Source organism: Perca flavescens, chromosome 18 (genome assembly GCF_004354835.1).
Source record: "Perca flavescens isolate YP-PL-M2 chromosome 18, PFLA_1.0, whole genome shotgun sequence".
In the NCBI taxonomy this organism is placed as follows: domain Eukaryota; kingdom Metazoa; phylum Chordata; class Actinopteri; order Perciformes; family Percidae; genus Perca; species Perca flavescens.
Genome location: NC_041348.1, coordinates 8774167 through 8800268, shown reverse-complemented (window position 1 = coordinate 8800268; position 26102 = coordinate 8774167). Strand labels below are relative to the sequence as shown.

At 42.7% G+C, this 26102-nt stretch overlaps 1 protein-coding gene across 1 annotated transcript in view; it reads left to right on the top strand.

Moving 5' to 3' along the window:
- Positions 1-25367, top strand: part of htr1e (5-hydroxytryptamine receptor 1E) — a 42046-nt gene extending 16679 nt beyond the window's left edge. The window contains exon 2 of the mRNA XM_028605348.1: positions 24132-25367. Within this exon, the coding sequence (XP_028461149.1) occupies positions 24201-25337 (1137 nt within the window). The 5' untranslated portion in view covers positions 24132-24200 and the 3' untranslated portion in view covers positions 25338-25367. The remainder of the gene's footprint in view (positions 1-24131) is intronic.
- Positions 25368-26102: the final 735 nt, after the last annotated feature.

Below are 26102 nucleotides of genomic sequence, written 5' to 3'. Positions count from 1 at the left end.
AAATAAAATTGAATTTAGCTGAAATTGAATTAAATGGCTTGATCATATTTACTGATACAGACAAACAGAAGTGTCTTATTTTATCAGTAATTATGATCAAACAAATGCTGTAATCGAGAAACTGGAAAAAACATAATTAGATAATCTATGTATATATGTAAATCTTTACATATCTAACCCTATAACATATACAACAGAATAGAAATAGCCAAAAACAGAAAACATGTCATGTCACTCAGTGACATGACATGTGTCACTCACAATTCTTCCATTCCCTTTACTATTTCACTTATTTCTGCATTTCTTCTGTGGTCTTCTCCTGCTCTGACCCGCCTGGTCTCTCCAGTTTACTGCCTTCTCCTTCTTCATTTCCCTCCTTCTCTTCCTCCTGTGCACTACTCAGAATTTTCTTGGCTGGCAATATTCCCACTTTTAGGCTTCAGCTAACCTCTCCAGCTACTCTGGCCTGCAAAAGTCAAGATGTGAAAAGCTCTGGTTATCCTTGTATTACATTACACTGTAGGGCCCTGTAGCTAATAAGTAGCCTAACAAACATAAAATCAAAAGAGATTTATTACATGCAGGGTTAGCAGTTATGTTTAGACTAGCCTTCTTAACCCCGTTGTATTTGATGTTTTCCCAGTTTGACAGTAAAGGATGTTGCCTGGTTTAATTTGTGCAGCAGTACTGCTGTGATATGTGAGAGGAAGTGGATTTTATAATACTCCTTAACTAATCACGTACAAATGATCGGTCTCAGCAAGCACTGTGTAGTGTGTTGTAACGTAACGCGACCCTCTGTAAACGTTAAGAATTCAAACATGCCAGTTTGTAATATTTAGTTTTATGCTGTTCTTGCCTTTACTAAAATCAAAACTAATCAAAGGGCAATGCTCTTACAAATCACGAGGGAGCGATTTGACTTTTGGCTAACGTAATAACAGACACGCTGTTGTTGATGCTGACTCGCCTTTAGCATACATTACATTTATTACGAATTTAACTTTAAATTAAACGTGTGTTTACACTTCACCTAGGGAAACTGACTTCACCTTCAGAGGCTCGGGGGCAGCTCAGTCACTCCAGTCTTTGCCGGGTTGCAGGGCCACCCATAGATATTGTTGTATATCTATGGGGCCACCACACCGCAGAAGACTCGCTAAAATTTCCCTCGGGATGAATAAAGTATCAGGGGGCTAAGATTAAATCTACTATCTTTATAAATAATTAATACTAATTGTTTGTTTCAGTGTTTTAAGTTTGTTTTTACAAGCACAGTTTTTTGAACACCAAAGTTAGGGGAGCAGCTGGGGGGGCAAGGCCCTACAGCGGGGGGGTCTGCTGCCCCCCCTTTGCCCCCCCTGTAGATCCGCCCCTGATAGAAGTGTAGAGGGGTTCAGATCATGCAGACCTTAAGGTAAGGTAGTAGCTTATTTTCTGCATTTTCCTTGATAATCAAGGAAACTCATGATACCATTATATCGCAATCAAAATCGCAGCATTGTAAATCGCAATATGACTTTTTCTTCAAATCGTGCAGCCCTACAGCAATGTAATCGGGAAGTTACAAAGACGTGAATACGATTTTCAGAAGGGCATCAAGGCCAAGGCCGTCTTGGCCGCTGTGAAATTCCTGCCCTTACCCTGACACACCAGGTCAGCCCAATGTCGGGCCCCCGGTGAGTAGTTTTTGTGGTGTTTCCGGCACAAGTCGGCCCTTGTCAGTTCTTTTAACATTGGGTTCTGTTGTTAATGTGGTAGCTGGCTAACTAGGGTCTTGAATCCATCCTATCGGTGTTCCGGTTTCCATTTTTGATTGACAAATACAGGCTACCACCACCTGCTGAATTAAAAGTTATTTCCTCTGACGAAGGCGCAGAACATTTGTTTGGCTGTAGTATTTGCAGTGTGTTCAATTGAAACTTTTTGGCTCAGACCAAGGCGAAGTGAGGCAATGCAACACCCAGCATTCATCGCTGCTAGTTCTTTGATGTCGGTTTGGTGTGTCTGGACCTTTAAAGCTCAAATATATTGCAATGCACTGCTGAAAGACCTGGAAAGGGTAATGTAAAATAAGCAGAATTGGCAGCTGAATTGCATCACTTAAAGAAGTTAAGAACTGAAATACATTACTAGAAAGCTGAAAGCTCAATTGTTATACTGTCAAGGTTGGATGTGCTTTTAAAAGCATTAAAGGTAGAGGTGAGTCAGCATTCACACTTATAAAGAAAAACAAAACTAACAATTAGCCTGGAGCTGCTTCAATATGAGCTAAATTTTATTTTTTCTTTAAACTATGGCAGGCAGCTACTTTCAAATTGCTGTTGTTCTTGAATTAGTCCCATTGATTACACTGAATAAACTTGTCAGGTAATTAGTTTATATGTTTTGCAGGATTAGTGAGTATGTTATCCACAAGCAGGGCTTGGCCCCTGAGCCAGGACTATCTTCCTGTCTTTGCAATCAAGGACACCAAATCAGTAGTGTACTCTTTGCAAGGCGCCATAGGACACGGCATTGTAGACAGACAAGCCATTATGGAATGCCATTTTACTCATTGACCTTTGGAAATATGTTGCATTTATTTGTATTAAAATTGAAACCAGCGTCGTTGAAATGTATTCTGAGAAAAATATATGGCTCCATGGTTTTGCTAGACCATAGGTCAGAAGTGGTGGCGAAGTACTCTGACTTTGCCATCTCATTCGCCACTTCTGCATGGCATTTATCATATGAAGCAGGCAGAGCAACTCTGGTAAAATATTCACCATTTCTAAAGCCGTCATTCTCATAATTCCCTCAAGAGCAAGCAGTGCGACAGAGGCGAGGAAAAACACCCTCTTGGGAAGAAACCTCGGACAGACCCAGGCTCTTGGTAGGCGGTGTCTGACGGTGCCGGTTGGGGATATGATGAACAGTGGCGATAATAGTAAAATTAATAATGGAACAGTGACTTCAAATGGTAGTCGTAGTAGTTCATGTCATATCAGGGCTAAAAAGAATGCAACGGCATCTGTTAAATTGTGTGCCTCTCCGAGCCGGACAGATTGAGTTGAACTATAAAGTGCATCTCTAATAGAAGACTGCGTTGTAGAAGATGCTGATGTTGTCTTCTCTTTCTGTTTTTTATTAACTATAGTTGGTCATACACAGGGACGGACTGGGGCTAAAAAACAGCCCTGGGCTTTCTCCCAAATAGGCCCATAATCCGGCCGTTCGCACCTAGCCGTGCGAGACAGACACTAGCCAGGAAGTCCTGATACTATGCTACAATACTGTAGTCTATCAGACAAGGTATTCACAGCAAGGAACATCTCAAAACCAGTGATGATAATTGGGGTTATGTTTATAAGCCAAGTCCATTGAGTTGGTACCATCTTTACAACTAGCGCAAATTCAACCCCGAGGCGGGGAGCGATGGATGGACGGCCACCCTTCCACTGTGATACCTTCACTGTGTCTTTGAGTCTTTCACATTTTTTTCATACTGTACAATCTTTTGCCAAAAAATAGCTGATACATTTATATTTAAGGGGTCATGTTCATGTTGTTAGTTATAATGATGGAGCCAATACTGAGTATCTGCTGATACAGTGTCTCACTTTGATAATTAGATTTTTCTGCAGTTTTAGAGTAAACACTGTAGTAGGCCTACTATATAAAAAGTAAATCACAGAATAGGCTTCAAGTAATATATAACACCGATTAAGAAATGTCTTGTTATATGGATAGAATGTTTTTTCGTCCTTTTGCTCTAATCACTCCAAATGATTTTGCTAATTTGATGCTGAGGTTTGTTATATCATTAAACCAAAACTACTGTACATGTAGTCAAATCATAGGATCTATTGATTATTCCCCAAACAAAAAGTAAACTGATAATTGATCTTTACCAAATAATTCAAGTTTCTAGCAAACATTTTTTAATGGATATTATTGTACATTTCTGACAACCAGACAATAACCAGTATATGATGCCGTTTAACCTTGTTTATAGCGATTATATTTTAATCTTCATTGCGTTTACAAATATTCTAAAGCATTTACTTGCCCTAAAACGTTGAATTGCAGCTGTGTTTGAAAGGCTCTGTGACACTAAATAAACCTGTTGGTCTTAAAGTCTAAAGCTACATGAGACTCGTAGCAAACCTGCAAAATGTCCCTGAAAGAAATGCTTTTTAATTGAATTATTTTCTTTGGATGACCAACATCAAAACTAAGCATTTTAAACAGACCAACAAACATGACATCATTTTTATGCATTTATTTTTAAAAGATTATTTGTGTATAACAGGGGTGTCCCCGACAAAGAATTTACATAGTCGAATCAGAATCGTCAAGTCGTTCGTATCGTCGACTGATCGTCAAATCATGTGGGGTGGCTTGACATTAATACAGTAAGTGGTGCAAGGGTATGGAAGATTAATTGAAAATAATTTGGAGCACACGCTCACGTGTCAAGCAGTCAGCAGCTGGCCCCCAGGTGGCGAGAAGCGGAGTGCACAGAGCAAACGTTGTTTTCTCAGCGTTAAGCTGTTATGTGAGAGACGCACTCACAGGTTTTTTTTAGGGATGTGTATTATGCGGGAGGTGGCGGTACCGGTAAAAAGTGAGTGTGAGGGTTACTCATGTGGACAACACAACTTGCCACACTTTTTTTTTTTTCCAGACATTTTTAAGATTGAAATCCCTGCCGCCAAGGTGCTCTGCCATCGGTCACGGATCATGGAAAGGGAAACTTAAATCTGTCATGGAGTGGTTGGATTTATTCACGCACTTTAAAAAGATTTATTTAAAAGTTTCTTTCTTTTAAATTTTTAATTTACAGAATTAAATGTTGATGTATATCATAATAGGCTGTATATTAACTTCTTGGGAAAAAACAGGTAATTCTATGTAAAATCAGACATTGAGCACCCCCATATAGCCAAAATGGCATGATCCTCGTTTCATAACGCCTCTGCAAAGATTTGACTGTGAGATTGGAAGTTGAATCATGCTCCTTCGACCGAAGCGTCGAATATTCGACTATTTGGGGTCAGCCCTAGTGTATAAATGCATTTTCTGTTCCTCAGCCGGGCTTTAGAGAAGATTTCTGTACCACTTCTTCTTCTGCTGCTTTTTCATGATCTGGCTCTGAAGATCTACCAGCTGGGACCTCATGGTGCTCTCCGTCCTCTCCCACTCCTGCTCCTTTTCCTGCTGAGTCAGCTTCAGGCTGTCCAGCTGATGTTCAAACTTTTTCTTAAGAGCAGCCATGAGGTTCTTGTTGTTTTTTTTCTGCATCTCCAGCTGGGCTCTATGGGAAGCCTGGGATCTTTCCAGTATCTCTTTTGCCTCCTCTTCCTGTTTTCGGAGAGATTCCTCCATCTTGGTAAACTCATTCTTCAGCTCCTGAGCGTGAGCCCTCTCACTCTCCAGATCGCTCTCCAACCTCACGTTGGTGGTCTTAGCTATCGCGAGCATCTGTCTTTCTTTACGAAGCTCCATCTTCTGAGTCTCCACTTTATTTTGAAGGGCCTCCTTCTCTACCTTCATCTGCTTCAATTCGACTTTCAGGTTTTCAGTAATGAAGGTCTGAAGGTCCAGATCTTTCTGGGCTTTTCACAGCCTGTTGCTGATTTTCCCAGCTCGGATTTCAGATACTCTGTTTCCCTGGGTGGGGAGTGGACACGTTTAGCCAGAGCCTCATCCAGCTGGGCTCTATGGGAAGTCTGGGATCTTTCCACTACCTCCTTTGGCTCCTCTTCGTGTTTTCGGAGAGCTTCCTCCATCTTGCTCAATTTATCCTTCAGCTCCTGAGCGTGAGCCCTCTCAATCTCCAGTTTGCTCTCCAACCTCATGTTGGTGGTCTTAGCTACCACCAGCTTCTGTCTTTCCTTAGGAAGCTCCATCTTCTCAGTCTTCACTTTATTTTGAAGGGCTTCCTTCTCTCCCTTCATCTGCTCCAATTCAACTTTCAGGTCTTCAGTAATGAAGGTCTGCAGGTCCAGATCTTTTTGGGCTTTTCGCAGCCTGTTGCCGATTTTTCCCAGCTGGGATTTCAGATACTCTGTTTCCCTGGGTGGGGAGTGGACACGTTCAGCCAGCTGAACTTTCACGTCACACATCTCCCTCTGCATCAGCTCTTTCTCACGGCTCCAACTGCTGCCCTCTCTCTGTTGTTGGAGCTGATCGAGGACAGTGGCCAGCAAGTCCTCTCGGATGATCAGGTGAACTCTTCCCTCAGATTCACTCTGGGTGAGCCTCGCCTCGCTGTACACCGTACTTGTTCTTCAATTGAACTGAGATAGAAATTAATTTGCGGTTCAATCTCTCTGGAGTTGAATTCCATGTTTTCCAACTTTGTATTCTGCTGGACCACAGTGTTTTTTCTTCTGTTGCAAGGTGCACCTTTGGATTGGATGTCCCCTAATACTGTATCTTAAGTCTCTTTTATATAGACCTTTGTGGTCCCCTAATACTGTATCTTAAGTCTCTTTTATATAGACCTTAGTGGTCCCCTAATACTGTATCTGAAGACTCTTTTATATAGACCTTAGTGGTCCCCTAATACTGTATCTGAAGTCTCTTTTATATAGACCTCAGTGGTCCCCTAATACTGTATCTGAAGTCTCTTTTATATAGGCCTTAGTGGTCCCCTAATACTGTATCTGAAGTCTGTTTTATATAGGCCTTAGTGGTCCCCTAATACTGTATCTGAAGTCTCTTTTATATAGACCTTAGTGGTCCCCTAATACTGTATCTGAAGTCTCTTTTATATAGACCTTACTGGTCCCCTTATACTGTATCTGAAGTCTCTTTTATATAGATTTTCGTGGTCCCCTAATACTGTATCTGAAGTCTCTTTTATATAGATCTTAGTGGTCCCCTAATACTGTATCTGAAGTCTCTTTCCTGAAATTCAGCCTTGGTGCAGAATTACAGCCACTAGAGCCAGTCCCACAATGAGCTGGAGCTGGGGGGCAAGGTGGAGGGTGGGGGTGTGACCTTGACCAACTGCCACTTTTTATCGTTTGAAAGCCATGATGTCTCTCTCTCATGGGTGGGCTAAATTCTCTGGGGGGGCAAAGCAGAGAAAGGGGAGGTAACCTTGCTCCTTATGACCTCATAAGGAGCAAGATTCCAGATCGGCCCATCTGAGCTTTCATTTTCTCAAAGGCAGAGCAGGATACCCAGGGCTCGGTTTACACCTATCGACATTTCTAGCCACTGGGGGACCATAGGCAGGCTGGGGGAACTCATATTAATGTTAAAAAAAAACTCATAAACTGACATTTTCATGCCATGGGACCTTTAAACATTGACATATATATAATGGACCAATAGACCCCGTTGCTCTGGACGGAGACCAGTGAAGGCTATTAGAATCACTTTTCCGGTGATCACTAGCTTTACTGCGCAGCCTCCAACTGACAGAGACAACGTAAATGTGACGTGAGCAATGTGTCTGAAAGTTGTAAGTCTTCTGGTAGCTGTGCCAAGAGAAATCTCAATCATTCCCAATCTTACAGAGACGGAGAGTGTAGGTATATGTAAGGAGATAACATAAGCACAGGCTAATTATTGCTAACTAACATGCTAGTTAACATTAGTAATTAAAACTAAACAGCTAATGTAAGTCAAAACTGCCTCATGAGCTTCTCCTCCTGTACTATACGGTAATTCCTCTACTGTGCGACAGTAAGTCACTTGGTTATGACACAATCGTTAGCTTATTTTTACAAAAGCGTCCGCTACGGAGCCATAACGTGAGGTACAAGGTAATGGAGCATTTTATACATTGTCGTGTTTCTTTAGAAATAAACAACGGACAAATATAGTCTTTAAACCCTTCAGGTGTAAAGTTATTCGCTCTCAAGTGACGTAAAAAAAAAAAATGGCGGTCAGTGGAATGCTAACAGGAGGTGATCACTTTGTAGCAACAAAATGGCGCCATCGGAGGTTCGAGTTCTGAAGCGAAGCTTAACCCCTTGCCTTTAAATGCCACCAGATACCACAAACAGAACCTTGCTGACTATTCATACTTTGCACGTGATGTCACAACTACTGGCTGGCGGGCAAGAACATCATTCTCCTAGCAACGAAACCTCGCCAGTTTTACCATACGAAAGTTGGTGTTTTGAGGTGAAAACGATATGCCAGATAGTTGTTGTGCGATTGGTTGCACTAACCGCCGAGGAGAGAAGCCGGGGGTAACACGCACAAACACACACGCGTAATCTCATTTGATAGAGCAGATAGCTTCCCTATTGTAAACATTAATTTCGTATATTTGTTAGAAGAATGAATTTGCTCAAGAATCAATTTGTTGGCCTACTGTGAAATTTAACACAGGTGTCAGCAAAAGACCGGTTAAAACAAGACAGATAAGAAGAGGCGTTGCAACAGTGTTTACAAATAGACATCGTAACGCTGGCTGCACAGATTATGCAGACGCAGACCGCTACAATTGACTGACACACACACACACATTGTTAAACTCATACGCTGGACGCTTTATTAGTCTTTCTACATGGGTTTAGTTAATGATCGGGCTATAATAAGGCCACGTCGGTTATGTAATCGCTGACAACCGGGACAATTTCATAGTGGGTGGTGTAAACCGGGATATTTTAGCGTCCCAACACAGCTATGGTCGGGACTCGGGAGGTCTGGTCACCCTACATGACACATAGCCTAGTGTTGGCAGAAGGTTTTAAAAATTTTTTAAATTACTTATCAAGCTGTCATTCGCTGGCAGGCAGGGTGTACGTATTCAGATGAAGACTTCATCACATGACGGAACAGATTAGCAAACATTAGTGGTTAGCTGGCTAACTAGTAACACTCACCTTTGCTTTGATTATGAAGATATTCCTGTTTTTCACCTCCCATACGACAGCGTTGTTAACCCATTCACTCTTAAAAAAAAGATAGCTATCTGTACTTTTGTAGGCTTTCATTTTTTGTGCGGTGTAAGGTGACGGATTCTCTATAAGATAGATGTAACTGTCTCCAAACTCCAAGTCTGGTAGAGACTTTGCCAGCTTCAAAGCAATGAAAACATCAGCGGGTGCTGTGTATGGATCACAAGTTCCGAGTATGTTAATCTTTTCATGATATCTAATTTTGACATTTGGTGACATATGGTCTAAATAGTTGATTGATTGTAGTATTGGAAATCTGCAAGGCTGCAATTCCCCTGGCTGGCCACTGTTCATCGCCATTCTATCGGCGTTTCTTGCCCGCTAGGTAACCATGGTAATGATGTCACTGCAAAGTATGAATAGAAAAAAATCTGCTTACTTGCAAAATGTAACGATTACACTTCTCCGTGAACCATCACCTTATCGTGGTGGAGAGGTTTGTGTGTCTCTGTGAACCTGAGGGCTGTGTTGTCTGGAGCTTTGTGCTCCTGGTAGGGTCTCCCAAGGCAAAGTGGTCTCAGGTGAGGGGCCAGACAAAGAATGGTTCAAAAACCCTATGAGTGATCGAGGTAGAGATGGAGTGACCCTGCCCGGAGGAAGCCCAGGGCCCCCATCTGGAGCCAGGCCCAGACGGTGGGCTCGTCGGCGAGCACCTGGTGGCCGGGTTTGCCACGGAGCCCGGCCGGGCACAGCCCGAACAAGCTACGTGGCTCCCATCTCTCCAGCCCATGGGCCCACCACCTGTGGGAAGAACCGCTGGGGTCGGGTGCGCTGCCACATGGGTGGCAGTGAAGGTCAGGGGCCTTGACGGACCAGACCCGGGCTGCAGACGCTGGCTCTGGGGACGTGGAACGTCACCTCTCTGTGGGGGAAGGAGCCGGAACTAGTGCGGGAGGTGGAGCGCTACCGGTTAGATCTGGTGGGCCTTACCTCTACGCACAGTCTTGGTTCTGGAACCGTACTCCTGGATAGGGGTTGGACTCTTTTCTTCTCCGGAGTTGCCCAGGGTGTGAGGCGCCGGGCGGGTGTGGAGATACTAACAAGCCCCCGGTTGAGCGCCGCTACGTTGGAGTTTACCCCGGTGGACGAGAGGGTCGCCTCCCTACGCCTGCGGGTTGAGGGGGGGAAAACTCTGACTGTTGTTTGTGCATATGCACCAAACAGGAGTTCGGAGTATTCGGCCTTCTTGGAGATCTTGAGTGGAGTCCTGCATGGGGCGCCAGTGGGGGACTCCATTGTTCTGCTGGGGGACTTCAACGCACACGTGGGCAATGATGGAGACAACTGGAGAGGCGTGATTGGGAGGAACGGCCTCCCTGATCTTAACCAGAGTGGTTGTTTGTTGTTGGACTTCTGTGCTAGTCATGGATTGTCTATAACGAACACCATGTTCGAACATAGGGATGCTCATAAGTGTACCTGGTACCAGAGCACCCTAGGCCGAAGGTCAATGATCGATTTTGTAATCGTTTCATCTGATCTGAGGCCGTATGTTTTGGACACTCGGGTGAAGAGAGGGGCAGAGCTGTCAACCAATTACCATCTGGTGGTGAGTTGGGTCAGGGGGTGGGGGAAGACTCTGGACAGACCTGGTAAGCCCAAACGTGTAGTGCGGGTAAATTGGGAACGTCTGGAGGAGGCCCCTGTCCGACAGACTTTCAACTCACACCTCTGGCGGAGCTTTTCGTGTATCCCTGTGGAGGCTGGGGGCATTGAACCCGAGTGGACAATGTTCAAAGTTTCCATTGCTGAAGCTGCGGCGAGGAGCTGTGGTCTTAGGGTCTTAGGTGCCTCAAGGGGCGGTAACCCACGAACACCGTGGTGGACACCGGTGGTCAGGGAAGCCGTCCGACTGAAGAAGGAGTCTCTCCGGGATATGTTATCTCGGAGGACTCCGGAGGCAGTTGCAGGGTACCGAAGGGCCCGAAGGGCTGCAGCCTCTACCGTGAAAGAGGCAAAGCAGCGGGTGTGGGAGAAGTTTGGAGAAGACATGGAGAAGGACTTTCGGTCGGCACCAAAGTGCTTCTGGAAAACTGTTCGCCACCTCAGGAGGGGGGAAGGGGGAACCATCGAAGCTGTGTACAGTAAGGATGGGACACTGTTGACCTCAACTGAGGAGGTAATAGGGCGGTGGAAGGAGCACTTTGAGGAACTCCTGAATCCGACTAATACGCCCTCTATGTTAGAGGCAGAGCTGGAGGATGACGGGGGATTGTCGTCGATTTCCCAAGCGGAAGTCACTGATGTAGTCAAACAACTCCACAGTGGCAAAGCCCCGGGGATTGATGAGATCCGTCCAGAAATGCTCAAGGCTCTGGGTGTGGAGGGGCTGTCCTGGTTGACACGACTCTTCAACGTTGCGTGGAGGTCTGGAACAGTGCCAAAGGAGTGGCAGACTGGGGGGATCTCATCGCTGCTCTTTGCAGATGATGTGGTCCTGATGGCATCATCGGCCTGTGACCTTCAGCACTCACTGGGTTGGTTCGCAGCCGAATGTGAAGCGGTTGGGATGAGGATCAGCACCTCTAAATCGGAGGCCATGGTTCTCAGCAGGAAACCGATGGAATGCCTTCTTCAGGTAGGGAATGAGTCCTTACCCCAAGTGAAGGAGTTCAAGTACCTTGGGGTTTTGTTCGCGAGTGAGGGGACAATGGAGCGGGAGATTGGTCGGAGAATCGGCGCAGCGGGTGCGGTATTACATTCAATCTATCACACCGTTGTGACGAAAAGAGAGCTGAGCCAGAAGGCAAAGCTCTCGATCTACCGGTCAGTTTTCGTTCCTACCCTCACCTATGGTCATGAAGGCTGGGTCATGACCGAAAGAACGAGATCCAGGGTACAAGCGGCCGAAATGGGTTTCTTCAGGAGGGTGGCTGGCGTCTCCCTTAGAGATAGGGTGAGAAGCTCAGTCATCCGTGAGGAGCTCGGAGTAGAGCCGCTGCTCCTTTGCGTCGAAAGGAGCCAGTTGAGGTGGTTCGGGCATCTGGTAAGGATGCCCCCTGGGCGCCTCCCTAGGGAGGTGTTCCAGGCACGTCCAGCTGGGAGGAGGCCTCGGGGAAGACCCAGGACTAGGTGGAGGGATTATATCTCCAACCTGGCCTGGGAACGCCTCGGGATCCCCCAGTCGGAGCTGGTTAATGTTGCTCGGGAAAGGGAAGTTTGGGGTCCCCTGCTGGAGCTGCTCCCCCCGCGACCCGACACCGGATAAGCAGACGATGATGGATGGATGGATGGATATCGATTACATTGTTTTTGTGATCGTTAGGAGCCAAAATCGCGATGATTAATTGCATAGGTTTAACTTTTTTTAATTTGAGGGGACATTTATTGTATTTATTTCAGGGGACTTTTATTTTAACTTATTTTAATAGAGAGGGAAATGAACTTAAAAACTGAAAATAAAAGTCCCTTGCCTATTTATATAAATAATAAAATGCCATTCCATAGGTGATGGCCTTGCCTGAGGCATGTCATCCTCCAGGCAACGTAACTTGATTCCTGCTCACTTACCATGAGTCACTCTGCTTACTGAACATACTGTTTCCTTTGCTGATTTAATTGTGTAGAAAGTAAAAAATAGCAGTTATTGAACCATGATAAAGATGCGTTCACTGGTTACCAAATTAACAATGTGAATGGAACAGCAGGGCCACTGTTTTGTGTCATGTTTCCTGTACCAAAGTAAATCTCATTACAATATTGACAAGGCTGATTACTGTGATTCCAGGAATTAAAGGCACAGTTCACTGATGAAAATATATATTTGCTCCATTGTTGAATTTATTTGTGTCACGATTTACTGAGTCAGTTTTTCGATTATTTACTCTCAGAGTTATTGACACTTAAAGTTGTAGTCCGTAAGATTTTCATCTAGTTAATTGTCTGCTAAGTTGCTATCTATCAAAGAGTGAGTTAAAACAATGGCGATTGAGCGTATGACGCTTGTATTTGCTGCTTTGCCAAGTAATACGGTCTGAGTGTCGAAGACTTTCTCGCCCAAAATTCAACACCCTTTATTGATAAAATAAGGGGGTTGTTGGTGGTGCTGCTGCCTTTTACTAAAGGTAGCGTTATGAGCCAGCCTGAAGCCCCGCCGCGAACTTGGGGAGTGGGGGTGGGTGAGCCTGAAGCTCTCTCGACGCTGCTAACCCCACTGGCAGCGCCTTGACTGCTGCGGCAATATTCAAGACCATTCAACAAAATAGTAACAAAATAGAAAATAAACCATAAACCTATGTATCAGTGACAACACCACAAGCCCATCATACACCTCTCTCTGTCATACATTTCCAACAATTAGTTTCAGCCTTTCAGACCAATTCTAAACAATCTGGAGGGAGTCCAGGGAATAAGTAAGTCTTAAAGTTAGATGATGCTTATGAATAACAAAGGTTACATAAATGTTGCGTTTTTTATCATTCACTTTTAGATTCAGTAAATACGCTACAAAGTTTTATAGTTACCGTATCAGCAGACATCATTCCCCGTCTCTCTTCGGACCTGCTATCAGTGTGGAGCGTGTGGAAGCATCATGCCGCATCATGCAGGACACACTGAAAATTACTACATGTTACAGAGGGAGAAAGAGTAAGTTGAAAAATAAATACTTTTTATTCTTGATTCTCTGAGGAGATTTTGCTGAGAACTGTTGATTAGATTAATGTGGTTAAGTCAAAATTAATAACAGATACTGATTGCTTTGAGCCCCTTCAGACATAACACATCATGTCTAATTTTATACTATTGTATTCACTGTCAGTGTTGATTATGTAATATTCCTAGTGGGCCTCACATGATGAGGGTGAAGATGACTTGACGTGGTCCTATGGCTTTATGTGCATTATGCCTGTGGGCCCAGAATACCTTGCAGTGGTCTAGAGGAGAGTCAGCAGTTATATCTTAAAAACTACCACACTACTACATTCAAGCCATTGCCAAATGAGTTGCTACAAAGCTAATTAAGACTGTCGGCTCCACACAACTCTCTCTGGATTTCTCAGTATGACTATGTTCAGAACATTGTGTTGTCCGGTGACTTTCCTGCGCAGAAACTCAAGTGAAGATAATGACATATATATCATATATATATATATATATATATATCATATATTTGTGCTTGATGAAAGTTCTCATAATATTGATAGAAAACATTCTTAGAACAATGTTATCGGAATGTCTTTATGATGTTATTTGTGCTTGATGAACGTTCTCATAATGTACATAGGAAATGTTCTTAGAACGTCTTTATGATGTTATTTGTGATTAATGAACATTCTCATAATGTTGGTAGAAAACATTTGTAGAACAACGCTATCGGAACGTCTTTATCACGTTATTTGTGCTTGATGAACGTTTTCACAATATTGATACAAAACGTTCTTAGAACAGCACTATTGGAACGTTTTTAACACATTATTTGTGCTTGATGAACGTTTTTAGAACGTCTTTATGATGTTATTTGTGATTGATGAACATTCTCATAATGTTGGTAGAAAACATTTGTAGAACAACGCTATCGGAACGTCTTTATCACGTTATTTGTGCTTGATGAACGTTTTCACAATGTTGATACAAAACGTTCTTAGAACAGCACTATTGGAACGTTTTTAACACATTATTTGTGCTTGATGAACGTTTTTAGAACAACGTTATCGGAACATCTTTATCATGTTATTTGGGATTGATGAAAGTTCTGATAATTTTGATAGAAAACATTCTTAGAACAACGTTTTTGGAACGTCTTTATCACGGTATTTTTGCTTGATGAACATTCTCATAATGTTTAGAGAAAACATTCACATAACATTCTAAGAATGTCCTGGTATTATTTGTTAAGTTACCCATTAACATTAACATAACCCTAACCCTAACATAATAAACATATTGCTTGGAACCTGAAAGTATTAAAAATATAATTGGTACCAGAAAAAATATTGGTATAAGACTGACTTCCCCCTTAATGTTTGTAACTTTTGGGGGGTGCAAGGACCCTAGGTTGATTTTACTATCCCTTTTAGTCAGGTCTCAGTGTGAAGTCCAATTTTCCTATTAAAAGTTGGAAAAAAATCAGGTTGTAAGGTTCAACCACTCTGGTCTTGCAACACTCCATGATGCATAAAAGAGCCATATTCAGAGATATCAGCTGAATGGCTTAGTGCAGAATTTTTTTTTTTTAAGTGTTGACAACTTAGTGTTAACTAATAATTGTTGTGAACTGATACTACCAACAAAATATAAGTGCATGCCTGGAACTTGGCGTCATTACACTACATCCTTATGCATTGCTTTCTGACAGGACTTTTACGTGCTTTTCCCAAATCACTGAAATGACACAACGTCAGGTTACCAGCATTTGTAGCATTATCCTTAATTTATGTGGAAATTAAATAAAAAGAAATTGTGGAAATGATTAAAAAAAAGTCTATTTCAAATTGTGTTAATTTGATTACCAAATGCTCAAGCGCACACAAAATCAACCTCGACCAGACATCAATGAAGACCATCTCGACGGTGGCGAGGGGAGCAATAGTTAGCTCAGGTTAGCTGTAATTTTTTTTTGTGTGGGCATTTTAGGCCCTTATTAAACAGGGCAGCTGCACATAGGAAATGAGAGAGGAGGGGAATGACATGCAGCAAAGGGCCGCAGGTTGGAATTGAACCCGCGACCCAGCAGCAAGGACTGAGCATGTACACTTGTACATGGGGCGCACGCTCAACCAGGTGCACTACCCAGGCACCCCGAGGTTAACTTTGGGGACATCAGCAAAGAAATGACTTTACTGTAGGTCAGTATGTGTCGGTGCAACAGAAGCAGCACACCTCTCCAATGACCGCTATATGCTGCTGTAGCGAGCGGCGTACCCCTCAGGAATCGTCACTCAGGACACACTGCAGTAAAAAATTAGTGAAGCAGTGCTGTTGATTCTCCACATGATATATGCTGCCGCCTGTGTGGGGCTTGTCCTAATGCCAACTCATTTTTCAGAGCAACAGTCAAGGACAGCAGGAAGGAGAGATAGTAAAACCTTCCACTTCTGTGTTACGCATGCTGTCTCTCGCTCAGTAAATATGTTAATTTGAACTGCTGTTCATGATGGTGTCGATGTGTCATGTTTATGTGAGGGGCATTGTTTAAAGCAGAAATGCAGCTAAACACAACTTAAATTTAAAAAAAAACATCTTCCTGTTACATCACATGAGGTAAAGACTATATTCCTGTTACACCACATGAGGTAAAGACTATATTCATGTTACACCACATGAGGTAAAGATCAGATTCCTGTTACACCACATGAGGTAAAGATCAGATTCCTGTTACACCACATGAGGTAAGACAAGAACAAATTCCAAATGAAAGCATGTCACAATACCTTACCGGCAGTAAGAAAACATGCATTGATGAGTGCTTAACAATTTAGTGATGTCCAAATCAAACTTTATGAAGCAATAATTGTATTTGTTGACCCACATCTTGGTTTAAAGAAAAAAAATGAAGAAATGAAATGAAGCCTCTTGAAGCATTTTCTTTATTTTCTGAGCCAGATAGATGGCACTCTCTGTTCAACACAGGGTTGAAAGCACACTGAATTGCCATTCCTTTAGCCTTTTAAAACAAGAGGGCCATCTAGTTGGGTCAAATCCAACTAATGGTTCATAAAGAGTCTCTTGCAGTTCCTACATCATAAAAAAAGGTGGATTTCTTGTGGCATTGGCAGCTGTCTGTGCTAAGAGGGGTCCATGTGTTGATCCCTCCATCATAGTGTGAATTGCATCTGTCAGTCAATGCCAGACTGATAAATTGAATGAGTGTGTGACATTACCCTCTGCCTGGCGCTCTCACCAGGGTCCTAATCATTATAACAGTAAGATGAACCAGAGAGCCAAATTTAGAAGTTCACCATATGAAAAAATAGACCATATATATATACAGTGGGGGAAATAAGTATTTGACCCCTTGCTGATTTTGCAGGTTTGCCCACTTACAAAGAATGCAAAAATCTACAATTGTAATCATATGTACATTCTAACAGTGAAAGACAGAATCCCAAAGAAAATTCCAGAAAATCACATCATATGAATTTATTAAAATTGATAACCATCTGATGAGGAAAAACAAGTATTTGACCCCCTGGACAAACAGCAAGTATTCTGGCTCCTACAAGCCAGTTACTCTTTCTTTAAGACACAGCCCCAATCCGAACCAATTATCTACATCAAATACACCTGCCTCACCTCGTTACCTGTATAAAAAACACCCTGTCAACTCCCAAACAACCCGCATCCAACATCACCACCATGGGCAAGACCAAAGAGCTTTCTACGGACATCAGGGACAAGATTGTTGATCTGCACAAGGCTGGGATGGGCTACAAGAGAATCGGAAAGCAACTTGGAGAAAAAAGATCAACTGTCGGTGCAGTTATCAGGAAATGGAAGAAGCACCACACCACCGCCAACCTCCCTCGGTCTGGGCCTCCACACAAGATCTTGCCTCGTGGGGTGTCCCTGATCATGCGAACGGTGAGGAATCATCCCAAAACCACAAGGGGGAACTGATGAATCAACTGAAGGCAGCTGGGACCACAGTTACAAAAGAAACGGTTGGTAACACACTACGCCGTCATGGATTGAAATCCTGCAGCGCACGCAAGGTCCCCCTGCTCAAGAAGAAACATGTACAGGCCCGCATGAAGTTCGCCATTCACCACCTGGACGACTCAGAAGAGGCCTGGAAGAAGGTGATGTGGTCAGATGAGACCAAAATAGAACTTTTTGGCCTCAACTCAACTCGTCGTGTTTGGAGGGCAAAGAACACAGAGTACAACCCAAAAGAACACCATCCCCCGTCAAGCATGGTGGTGGCAACATCATGCTTTGGGGGTGCTTTTCAGCCAAGGGGACGGGACAACTCCATCGTATTGAGGGAGGATGGGCGGGGCCATGTATCGTGGAATTCTGGACCGACATCTCCTTCCCTCAGTGAGAGAGCTGAAGATGGGTCGAGGATGGGTGTTTCAGCACGACAACGACCCTAAGCACACCGCCAAAGCAACAAAAGAGTGGCTGAAGAAGAAGCACATCAAGGTTCTGGAGTGGCCTAGCCAATCTCCAGACCTGAATCCAATTGAAAATCTTTGGAGGGAGCTTAAAATTCGAGTTGCCAGGCGACACCCTCGGAACCTGAATGATTTGGAGGCTGTCTGCAGGGAGGAGTGGGCCAACATCCCTGCCGAAATGTGCACAAACCTTGTCACCAACTATAAAAACCATTTGACATCTGTGCTGGCCAATAATGGCTTTTCTACAAAATATTAACATGCTGTTTGTCCAGGGGGTCAAATACTTGTTTTTCCTCATCAGATGGTTATCAATTTTAATAAATTCATATGATGTGATTTTCTGGAATTTTCTTTGGGATTCTGTCTTTCACAGTTAGAATGTACATATGATTAAAATTGTAGATTTTTGCATTCTTTGTAAGTGGGCAAACCTGCAAAATCAGCAAGGGGTCAAATACTTATTTCCCCCACTGTATATGTATATCAGAAAATAGGGTTCTACAGTATTCAAACAAAACAGATCATGTTACGTTTATACTACAGCAGGGAATTTGTACATAGTGTAAAGAATTATACTATTTTCAGTCTGGATTGTTTATATATTTCAAAGATATTAAATCATTAAAGGTTTTTTGTTTAAAAATGGATTATTGTTTGAAATATTTTTAAATAAATAAGCATGGCCAGTCTTTCATTCAAAACTTGCCATTGTGCATTCATTTGGATGGTAAGCATCTCTCACCACACAACAATTATTACAAGTATTTTTTGTGAAATGTCATGAGAACATATGGTTTAATCACGAATAAACAACATAATGATATATTTTCAGTTTAGTTGTTTTAACTACCAGTGAATCCAGAAACAAACAATGCAAGATACATTTTTCAAATCGCTGTTAGAAGTGCTGAAAGTAATATGCTACTGTAGTGTAAAAGACAGATGACAGTTTTTTAATACACTTACATTACCCAACATTTACAGATTCTAACATCTAGAAAATATATATTCTATGTGTACTCAAGTTGTGATCAATGAAGAAATCCTCTACAATCATTTGGCCACATTTGTTTTTAACAGGCACTGTGTATACATACTGACTTGGTGTGTCTCCAATCGCGCACTTCTGTACTTACACTAGCTATTTTGATGACATAGTGCGTTCACATTGTCAAGTGTGGTCAAATGCAGTGCACTACGAGCACTCGGATGGTGCACTCATAACGGTCATAATTTTATACTATAGACTCTATAGCCTATTTTCTGTTATTATGCAAAAAACTTTTAAATAACTTATTTTTTTAGATATTGTTTTAAACAGTTTCACTGATAGTATTAATCAGTCCAAATTCTTATTGTTGGTTAACAGTTAAACGGTTAATTATTATAATCCCTAGTATGCAGGGTTTTTAATTTTACCGTCTAGCATTAGCTCAGCTCGCTTGTAACCTCCACCAAGGTGGTACCAAAAAATACCAGGTACCAGATACTATCCACAGCTTTTGCTAATGGAAAACCAAAAAAGAGCGAGTCGATTTGAGGTGTACCATGCAGTCTGTCAATGCACTTTCTCTTGCCTGTAATTTCAAGACTCTTGGTGTTGTGGTTTCTGCGTTTATACCTTGCATTCTGTTTTGGTTTCTGTATTTTGCCTTGTGTTTTGTGCGGATTCTGTTGCTTCTTAGTAGTTTTCTGTATGTTTCCTGTTTTTGTTGTTATTCTCCCTTGTGTTTAGTGTTGTCGACGAGTGTTTCTGTGTTTAGTCGATTTCATGTTTCCCTGTTTATGTTCTGCTTCCTGATTTTGATAGTCTGGTCTTCTGGCTTGTCATGTCTAGCTTTGCTTTCTGTTCCCACCTTTGTTGATTGTCCTGCTCCGCCCTGATGTGCTTCACCTGTTGTCTCACCTGTTTCTGATTTACCCATCACCTCATGTATTTAGCCTCTGTGTCAGATTGTTTTGTGTCAACACCTGTTTAGTTTGTAGCCATGCCCTTGTGTTTCCTCCCTGTGCCTTGTGTTTGCTTCATCCTATGTTTTTCCCGTCAGTTTTGTTTTTGTGAGTTTTCCAGTCTGTGTACTGCCGCTTTTTGTTTTCATTAAACCCTCCACATCAACGTTTGCCTGCCTGCTCTCTCTGCATTTGGGTCCTCACTCTCCCGCCACACACCACAACATTTCGTGCTATTTGTTCGATATTTGGCCATATTAGGTGACCACACCTTTTCTGACTTTATCTTCCACTTCAGCTCTCTTCCTCTGCATTAATGTTTCCCTTTTCCTTCAGTAGGCTAATATGTTTAGCATGGTCACTTCACCACAGAGTGCTGTATAATTCAGTCATTACTAAGTTTCAAAGATGGAATCTGACCGTTTAAAGGTCAGGATCGACTGTCTGCATGTGGGCATTCAGAGTGCCCCGATGCTTAAATTGCAGACGTGCCAAAATGTTGGCAGTTGTGTGATGACACAAAATCATCCCTGCAATCTCCACTTTGAAAAGGCCATCCATTTTCCAGGTGATATGACAGCTGAGTAATGGCCCTCACTGGCAGGCTCCCCAGGCGTGACTAGCTGCTCTACAAAAGATTTAGGGCTTAAGTCCTTGAAGCATCGCTCTGAATTTACCATTGTTGTAAAAGCCAGTTTCTTATCGGAGCCTGAATTACAGACATCTGCTGCTACATTCCCTGAAGAGATGATTACATTTTACTCTGGCAGCATCTTTTTGTTTGCAGAACTGTGGAAATATTGTCAGATTGAAAAGAGATCTTGGGGGTTATCTAGACACTGCTTATTGAAAAGTTCTAAATACTCTAACTTCTTCTAAAAATAAAGCATATGTATAAGGTAATGTCTTGTGATAGGGAGTTTTGTGTTAAACTGATGATATATGTCTTAATTGACATAAAGGAACCGCAGGCTATGTTTTATCAAATGTCAGTGCTGATTAGTGCTTTGTCTACTGTTACTTATTTGTGGATTTATTGCAGTGACAAGCAGCTATTTATGTAACTAACAGGCAGGGGAAATACAAAAGTGAAAAAACTGTCATACTTATACTGTACTTCTCTCTGCAGAACAACATTGTTAATGTACTAGACTGGAGGAAAGACGGAGTCGACAAAAACTTATATCTGATAATCATCCTGTTTGGATCATGACCATGTAAAAGTTCTTGAATCTCAATTTGAAATGAGGTTTCTGATTCTACTTTGTGATTCTGGTTACTTAAAGAGTAAAACCGGTCAACAGCAGTACTGGTTGACCAGGAAAACACTAAAATTATCTTTTTTCAGACATAACATAGCATTTCACTAACAGAAATGCAAAATTTAGATTTAATGGGAGCCTAAAAGTTTCAACAGAGGTTGGTTGGAAATGTAAACTTTCTGTGTTGTTGTTGGTGGTGGTGGTGGTGGTGGTGGTGGACTGAAATATAAGCTGGGAGTTGGATGTTTTGGGCTCAGTAACCCCTGAAGAAAGCCCAGAAATCAAATGTAATTTGCAGCCAGGGTTGTCTAGCAACTCTCCCTTGGCTTGCAAGCTGGAAAAGCCAAACTCTAGCCGGGCCAATCACATCGCGAATTCCCTGCTACTTGAAAACAAAGAAGATGGCTGCTGCTGCTGGCAAACAGCGGTCTTTCGAATTGGCTTTGGCCGCGACTCTGGAAGACTTGGAGTTCAGCTTTTCTTTGAGAAAAGAACAAAGAACGGCACTGAAGTCATTCTTAAAGGAGGGGGGTGTGTTCGGAGTTTTGCTGACCGGATACGTTTAATCTATCAACTAGCGTTGCTCTACTTGGTTGTAGCGCTATCCTATTGCGTGCAGAGGGAATTTGAAAGACAACCGTTTACCCGCCCCTCGTATTGAGCCCTGCCAATGGTAAGTTCCCAGACCCAACATCTTGATGTGGGTCTGGCTTGTCAGGCCACCTTGAAGATTGATCGTGCCTTCAAATGCACTTCTGACGCTGACAGAATGAACTTCCAAGCTGACTCACATTCAAGTGTTCGGTGTTCATTACAACATTTGTCAATCAAGACAGCCCTACCATATCCAGAGCTGTCAGAATCCTGAGGCAAATCTCAATCATCCCTCTTTCAATGCTACAGCACCTCAGTGACTTCTGCCAGGGAGATGGGTAAGGCTTTTCCAAGTCTTCCAACTCTGCCTCCCTTAAGGTCTTGACACACCGGTGACGTTATTTTCATGCAATTAATTTTTTTAAACCGTTGTTTTTGTCATGAGTAGTTTCACATAGAACATGAATATTACACAGCGATAAAGCGGCAGATTTCTTTTCCAAATCTAGGTAAAATTGTGTGTGTGTGTGTGTGTGTGTGTGTGTGTGTGTGACTGCCGGCTGAGTTTAACTCCAAAAAGGCAGTTATCCACAGGTTCCCGTTAATCTTATGATGGACATGTGTTGTTATATTTAAACCCTCGCGTCACTTTATGGAAGGCCCTCGCGTCACTTTATGGAACTTCTCAACTCCGAAAACTTTAGAGCAAATTATCAGATCGGCATCAAAATTGTAAAATTTGTCTCGTTGTTGGTCTCTCTATGTAATGGAAACCCGACCCTCATTGAATTCTGAAATGAATGTTGGGAAACGGTTGCTGCAAAGTTCATACAAGATGCCAACCAATGTATCCTTGGTAAAATGGGCGTTTTAGGAATTTTAACTGTTCTTGGCGAAATGTAATCTTGTAGATGACGTTTCACAGGGACACAAGAACACAAGTCCGTAGAAGAACACAGATTGAGAAATGCCCATGGAGAGAGTCGCCCCCACCTCCCCAGACTCAAAGTTCATGGGGGTTTGCCAGGTTGAGAACACAGCATCAGTATTGCTAGATGCTTGTCTCACATAGCCAGACATTACTCCACAGCACAGCGGAGTAGCTAACATTAGATGATGTGGACAGTAATAAAAGCCTGTGCTCACGCGGAGCTCTGTACCCGACTGACAAATAAGTTACCTTGCATTCAGATTCCCATTTCAGAATAATATATATTACATTACTGAATTATAATTATTGATGCATTAAAATACCCTGAGATTTAAGATTAAGAAGGTATAACTCAGAGTTCATTCCAGGTACCTGTGTCTAAATGAGTCTGCTGTCAGTGTGTTTTTCCCCGGGGACCTGGCCGTATTCAAGGCATGCCGCTGCTCTGGCCCGCCTGGTTCAGGTGATGAGTGTTGAGAGGTTGTACAGGAGCAGCAGTCAACCGCCAATGTCCACAGTGACAGCTGCCACTGAGCTGTTGTTGCCAGTGACAGTCACCACTTAGCTTCTCCCCTCAATGTGTTTTAGCAGTAACTCAAGGCTCACAAAATCCACAAATCCACTTCTACTGCATTGGTTAATAACCATAGGCTGTAAGTGGTTTAGCATGTTTTACTGAATTTACTACAACTATTAGTACATATGTGTTTTCTAGACCTTCTGCGCAACAACTGGCCATGGTCTGATTGCAAATAGCAATTGCAATCAGACCATTTATTTTTTAAATAATTTTTTGTCTTGGACAAGTGTCAGACAAAAGAGTGCACCATTAAAAAAAACATTAGACAAACCACTAAGGCTGGGCGATATGGACAAAATCAAATATCACAATATTTTTGACCAAATACCTCGATATCGATACTGCAACGATATTGTAGTGTTGGCTATTGATGCTTTCACAAAATATTTACACAATAAAATGTTTGATAAATAATCATCAGTAATGTGGATATAATGACTAAGTGAGCAAAGGCAACAGTTACAACAGTCTGGAAAGTTCAGAAAATGACATCACTTTACTGCAATGCAGCCTTTAAAACCAGGAAAAGATAACACTTATGCCATATTACAATATTACAATATCCAAAATCTAAGACAATATCTAGTCTCATATCACAATATCGATATAATATCGATATATTGCCCAGCTCTACAAACCACTATACACAACAGCATAAGCATAAAACGGTAACAAATTACCATACACTTCCATTCTCTTTGCCAGCAGGTTTCTATTCACATCAGTTTGCAGAGTATCCCAGCATGCATTGTGTGGACTGCAGGAAGCACCCTGAACTGGGTTTAGAGCACTGAAAGGGTACGTTGACTGTCTCTAACATACTATTTGCCTGTTTTGTTGTTTCAGACTGACCTTTGACTCGTGAGGGAGCGTTGTCTCCCTGGGAGGGAGGAAGTGGCCAGCCCAGGTCTAGGGATGGACAAGGAAAGCTACCCAGTGTGGAGCGCCTGGGGACCCAACATCACAAACTGCACTGTCCCACCTGCCAGCAGCCGGCAGGCAATCCAATTCACAGACGGGATGGCGGTGGTGGTTGTTGTTCTCAGCCTCCTTACCTTCGTCACTGCGCTCATCAATGCCGCTGTCATCGTCGCCATCTGCACCACCAAGAAACTCCACCTGCCCGCCAACTACCTCATCTGCTCTCTGGCTGTCACTGACTTCCTGGTGGCGCTCCTCGTGATGCCCATAAGCATCCTCTATATCACCATGGAGACATGGTCCCTGGGTCAGGTGGTGTGCGAGTTGTGGTTGAGCATTGACATGACCTGCTGCACCTGCTCCATCCTGCACCTGTGCGTCATTGCCCTGGACCGGTACTGGGCCATCACCAAAGCCATCGAGTATGCTCGCAAGAGGTCGGCCCGCCGCGCAGCCATCATGGTGGGAATAGTCTGGGTCATCTCAGTTTTAATATCCATGCCACCCTTATTCTGGAGGCAGAGGCCAAGCAGTGGCAGCCTCCAACAGTGCATCATAGAGCATGATCACCTGGGATACACTATATACTCTACTTTGGGGGCATTTTACATTCCCATGTTCATCATTCTTATCTTATACTACAGGATTTACAATGCCGCAAAAACTCTTTACCAGAAGCGTGGCTCTTCTCGCCACCTCAGCAGCCGCAGCATGGGCAGTCAGAACTCTGTAGACCATTGCCGTGTCTCCCACACATTTTGTATGTCGTACTTGTCCAACTCAGATCCCATGCTGGCTACTGACAAACTCAACACTACCATCCGCATCTCATCCTTTGACACAGACATGGACGGGCAGGATGAGAAGAACCAAATATGTACCTCACGTGAGAGGAAAGCAGCTCGAATCCTCGGCCTCATCCTTGGGGCCTTCATTATCTGCTGGCTGCCTTTCTTTTCAAAGGAGGTCCTAGTGGGTCTGCAAATGGTTCAGCCATCTCCGCTTATATCAGACTTCCTGACATGGCTGGGTTATATCAACTCTCTCATTAACCCCCTGCTGTACACCAGCTTCAATGACGATTTCAAAATGGCTTTTAAAAAGCTACTCAAGATAAAAGAGCATGCATAGGTTTGAGGCTAAAAGGGAATGTATACACCTTTAACTAAGTTGCAACCTGTGTACTGCCAATATGAAGTGTGATGTTGTGCTTTTCACAAACAATACATTGCCTGTTTTTTTCAATAAAATAATTATTTATAACTACCGTTCATTATATAGATTTTATTCCTATTTATTATCATTTGTGTTTTTTTCAGCTCCAAATAATGAATTAGCAAATCCTGTCTGTTTTTCTTTTGACCTCACTTCAAATCCTTGTTGAAGCACTTCTTCAGCAATTCAAAATTAAGATTGTGGTAAAATTACATGGATAAAGAGTATGGTTTTCCAGGATGGGGAGTTCTACCACAACCTTTGACATTTCTGCTCTGGCTTTTTCACTTTGTAAACCTATAACATGCACAAAAAAAGACAATAGCACAATAGAGGAAAGAGAAAAAGCCAAAAAGTATAGTATGAGCACTTTAGTACAACCAATTCTAAAATGAGATTAAACTTTCCTGGCCTAATTTCTTTTTCTCTTTCCACTATTGGGAGTATTGCTTTTAAACAGCTCTAGCAGCTCAGATTACTGCTGGCTGCAGGTGTAATGCTGGTTTGAGGTCAGAGCATCTGCTGACACTGAAGAAACTTTAAACTTATATACAGTATACCAAGCCTGCTTCATTGTTGTGTAACACAACTGGCAAATTTTCAACCACAGATAATCTTCCAGCTTTAAGGAAACTTTGGTGTCTTTATAACAGGGTGTGGGAGGAAGGAATGCTCCCAAAA